General features: G+C 42.8%; 1 protein-coding gene across 1 annotated transcript; it reads left to right on the top strand.

Annotated features, from left to right (window-relative positions):
- The first annotated feature begins 586 nt into the window (after window positions 1-586).
- On the top strand, window positions 587-1,285 carry TMEM186 (transmembrane protein 186). The gene has a single exon (XM_010082670.1). The coding sequence runs from the start codon at window positions 587-589 to the stop codon at window positions 1,283-1,285; it is 699 nt and encodes a 232-aa protein (XP_010080972.1).
- The last annotated feature ends 3,757 nt before the right edge of the window (window positions 1,286-5,042 follow it).

The following is a 5,042-nucleotide window of genomic DNA, read 5'->3' on the forward strand; positions in this document are numbered from 1 at the left end:
CGGGCCGGCCTCGGGCGGGTTCTGGAGCGGGACCAGCGCGGAGGTTCCCGTTCTTTCTTTTATCTTCTGTGCTCCTGCTGGGCCCCAGTGCCAGCCCCTCTGTCGCTGTCGCTCCTGCTCTCCCCCCCTTTACCGCGTTCAGTCCACGTTTGCCAGTTTCCCGGAGGTTGTTATTTCAGTGGTAATTCACCGGTTCGCTGATGTCCCTGGCTAGCAGCCCCGGGATCTCTGCCCCTCTTTGCTTAGAAGCAGCCCGTAGCGCTGGTGTTTTCACTTTGGTTTGCTCAAAGAAAGGGAATGCTGTAAGGTTATGTTCAGTAAGCTAACTTCGGTATCAGCTGTGTTATCAACGTATCTCTCCATCTGCACACAGGGATGCACGCACAAACACCAGTTTCTTAACGTAACACTGGTCTGAAGTCTAAGGTTACAGCGAGCTGGGGCAGGGAGGCTTGCGCTTGTCTTCAGGTGCCCAGGGAACAGATTGTGAGCTAAATGTAGTTGGGTTGTAAAGGAGACTCAAATGGTGACCTGTGGGAATATTTCGTTGTAGGCCAGGCTCTGCAGAATTAGGACTAAAGTCTCCATGGCACCATCTTTTGGGAGATGTCTACAAAAGCACTTCTGGACGAGGTCATGGAAAAAGGAGGATGCTCGCCCACCCTGGTTTTTTGGTACGTGGGAGTGTTCACAGTCACAAAATCGGCACGTTAATGGTAATTATCTTGGGAGACAGCGAGAGCCATCTCTGTGTCTGTGCCATTCGGCCCCTGCTGCTGCGGTCCAACAAAAGTCTGTGGATAGGAAAACAGAAGAGTTCAAACTGGTCTACAGGTTTCCGGGGATCAAGTACTGCAGGGTGCTGTCCAGACTGAAGCTGTTGCAGACTGCCACCACCATGGTCATGCTGCCGCCCATCTGCTACCTCTATCTGCAAGACCAGGTTTCTCAGAATATCCTCTTCTATACAACTGGCATTGCGCTCTTTGCGGGGGCAATGTTGTATGGTATGAGCTACTTTTTCAGAAGAATTATTGGATTAATCTACTTAAATGAAACTGGCCGTACTGTCAAAGTGTCCCACTTGACGTTCTGGGGAAGACGGAATGACATTTACTGTCCCATCGAGACAGTGATGACTTTGGATGAAGTTGGAGATAGCAAGGGGGAGCTACTCCTCCAGTTCAAACGCTATAATAGTACAGATATCTTATATTTTACAATTAAGTTTGGCCAGATTGTAGACAGACAGAAGTTTACTCAAATATTTGGAGAACTTCATTGATACAGCAGCTAATTTCCAGTGATTTTCCTTGTTGCATGTTCATTGTGCTTGTTCTTCTGGGAAGTTTAATTAGTTTACCAAACTGACACGCTTCTGTCATTTTCCTGTGCAAAGCCTGCTGGCAGTGCACTCAGTGTGGAAAGTAGAAATGGTAACGAACAACCCACTGGATTAAATGTCTTTGCAGCTTGTTTAAGGTGTGAGCAGCATGTCTCCTGTGTGGGATACAGTGATGTGCACAGTGCGCTGCCAGCGCTGTTCTAAGTCTAAACTGTCCTGCTTGGAACGTGCGGTAGGAGGCCAGATCACTGGGGCTGACCCTGTTTCTGTTGCCCTCCTAGATTGTTTTGAAACCGGAAATCTTGAAGTGAAATGCAGTAACTGCCAGAGCATCCTCACTTTAATCATTTATTTTAGCAAATTTTAGGTTGACTGAGAAGCCTCTTGAAATTAAAACTTGTCTCATGTACATAGGATAAATAATGCTGGATGCCAGGGAGATATAATGAAACAGATACCTGGAAGGAGCGGTACAGAATGCTGTATACGGCGTGGGGGTCTCTTGGCAGGGTCTCGCAGGATGTGAACATAACTGGGCAAAACAAGGTTGACACTTCAGCTGTAAGGGTAAGTTAAAGATTGGGACAACATTTCAGGAGCTTCTTGCAGAAATTGCTTTCCCATTGGAATAAAGGAAAAAAGTACCTAACTATGGTGGTGTGAATTAAAGGGACAGTCTGTCCCCTTTGTTCAGTTTGGAGCCTAATGATCATCTGAAAATTTGGAACTACTTGTCCTTCTTTGCATATATTCATGTTTGTGTTTGTTGATATTTAATCAATGTTGTAACACTTCAGTTGCTAAAACTTCGGTAAATGGTACCAAAAATTACCTTGGAGTACAGAGGAATTAAGCAGTCTTCTGGGAAGATTACCAGATGGTCCAGGAGCCAAGTCATCTGTAGCTCTTGATGTGTTTCCTGATTTGGGCATATTTTAATATCAAAAGCTCTGTTGCCAAATACCCTTTCCATTCCCTACTGCCCCAGTCTGGGTTTACCTAAAATAAAAAAAGGTAGGACACCTAAAAGCTATGTTGAATTAAGGCTGAAAATATGTCTACTTTGTACTCTGTTGAACTTGCAGAGTTGATGACCTCAGCACCTGTGTCCATGAAGGACAGTGGTCTTACTCTGTAGTGTTAGTGTGATTCCTCCTTTTCCAAAACCAAAACCTCAGTAGGATTGAGGAGTAGGATTTAAACCCGAGAAAGAATCAAACTTGATCACTTGTAACACGTAAAACCTTTTTTGAATTCTCAGAAGCACCTTAACTCCTGATACTGCTCTTCATTCATAGCTGTTACTTCCTTTGAAACAATGGCAAATAAACTGACCCTCACCAACAGAGAAATCTGGAGTGTTCTTTTCCCTGTTTCTTTCTCATGTGTATTGAAACCTCTGTCTCTTGGTGGATTGGCAGGTGCAGGTAAGTAGAATCGCCATTTAAGTGCAGGGACTAACCCTGGCTTACTGTTTATTTGTGTTGAACTTTTCCTAGTGGGGGCTGCCTTATTTCAAATTTTGGCTTATACTGTGTGGTACAGCAACATCAAAAGGAAAAGAGAAACGTTCATTAGCTTGAACACCATGGCAGCAAAGTACAGGGGCCTGTATGCATACAGCATGTGTTTTGGAGGCTTAACTTCACAAGAATATATTTAGAGGAAATGTTTTCCTATGAGGGCAGTGAGGCAGTGGCCCAGGTTGCCCAGAGAAGCTGTGGATGCCCCATCCCTGGAGGGGTTCAAGGCCAGGCTGGATGAGGCTTTGGGCAACCTGGGCTAGTGGGAGGTGTCCCTGCCCATGGCAGGGGGGGGAACTAGATGATCTTTAAGGTTTCTCAAACCCAAACCATTCTGTGATTCAGTGATATGCACTAGAGGTTCAGTTTAGGCATGTGCTATGTACAGAATAAAAATCCCTGGAGAAGTTCAATTATAAATATTTTATTTAAGAATATTGATTACATGTGAGATGTCATTTTTTATGAACCTGTGTACAGTTACTAGTTACACCATGAAGTGTAGTTAGGTATTTGTTTAAACACTTATTTGGCACTGTCCACAGTATGCTGTAAACAATATTAACTTTATATGCTTCAGCTGCAGTGCTTTCTATGTATCCTCTAATATGATTTCATCAACATGTACACAATTATACAGTTACTGAGTGTCAGTAAAAATTATAAAAACACCTAGAGTATTCATAATAAAAGTGAAGATGCGGTAAGACTTCAAATTACTGGACCTTTGCTCTGTAAAAGTACAAGACTTACTAGAGACATTTACTAAAACTACTGCACTGATATGTTGAACAAACTAATTCCCAAAATGCTGTCAAATACAGTTCTCAGTTTGACTTTCCGCTTGCTGATATAGGCTTACGAGGACAGCAATGACAGTGAGGTTTTGCTGAACACAGTTTACCAGTCTTTCTCCCAGAGTTCTGCAACCTCTGTTCAAAAACCTGCTCAGGTTCTAACCAGCTTGTGCCAGAATTGTGGTTTCCGCAGAGAGGTTTACAGAAATCCCGTTATTTTTAAGCTAGCACAAGTGAGTGTACTTGAGTTTTGCAACACCAGCACTCAAAAAATAAAATGGGAAAACCACAATTAACAGTTCTCAAAGCAGGTAAGAAACCTTCCACGTTTTGGTAGCTGTATTAAACATGTAAATCTCGTAACTGCTTTGTCTCTTATGTGCTTAAAAATTGTGGTCGGATCCTAATAGGGCAGCTGGAAAGTCTGCTGTGGTCCCTGGTTTTTGGTGCACAACATAAAGTTAAGCTTAGTAAGCAAAATCCAGATGCTTGCTAGCCAGGAAAAAGAAGAAAAAAAAGGCACCAGACCTAGCTGAAGTCAGCCTTAAGCAAACAGTGAAGAGTATGTACTAAAGAGATGTCTAAAATAATTCTCTGAAGAGAAACAAATTAATGAACTGTTGACACTTTTTGATCATGTGGCTTTCTAGAAGATCTTTGAAGTATCAGTGACTTAGAATAAACTATTAGAACAAACATAGAATTACTTTGCATTATAGAAGTGCAGTTAGGACTAGGCCTTCGCTGTAGTGGCTCTGATGTCAGGTAATGGCTAAGATCAAGCAATTCTGCTGTAGTTTTACAAAATACCTCAAGTATTCGTGTAGAACTTGTAATAGATAAATTAATGGCTTTTATGGGGAAATGGTAAAATAATCTCAAATCATTCTGGATTGCTGACAGAGGTGGAAATCATGTGCTTCACACTCTCTAAGCTTTGTCAAATTACGTACTTCAGGGTATAGTTTTCTCTGTACAAATCTGATTGTAAGAGAAGTTTTAAAATCCAGGATGAGGAAAAAAATACAAGTTCTTCAGTTCCACTTACAGTGCTGCACGTGTGGCTGAGTGTGTTAGTGCTGCTGAAGGCTGGGCACAGAGTAGCTGATGGCATCCTGATGCAGCTGGTGTGGCAGACATCTGTATTCAAGTGAATAAAGATGGAAATTATTCTGTAAAATACTGTACCTGGCAGTGGCGGAAAGCAGAGCTTTCCTTGAAACACTGATTTTATTCCAGCTGCCATTAGAGAATGGCACTTCTGTATGGCAGGCATGCGGCTTTAAGTTTTACACCGTACTTGGTGCTGCTTCTGGGTGCAGGAGTAAATCTACGGGGATTACCTGTGATAACGGGCTGTACCAGGTCATATTTAGA

Source organism: Pterocles gutturalis, unplaced genomic scaffold, assembly GCF_000699245.1.
Source record: "Pterocles gutturalis isolate BGI_N339 unplaced genomic scaffold, ASM69924v1 scaffold51334, whole genome shotgun sequence".
NCBI classification, from domain to species: domain Eukaryota; kingdom Metazoa; phylum Chordata; class Aves; order Pterocliformes; family Pteroclidae; genus Pterocles; species Pterocles gutturalis.

What these genes read in the sequence shown, in the direction of transcription:
- TMEM186 (XM_010082670.1), top strand. Translation starts at nt 587, where the DNA reads ATGGCACCATCTTTTGGGAGATGTCTACAAAAGCACTTCTGGACGAGG.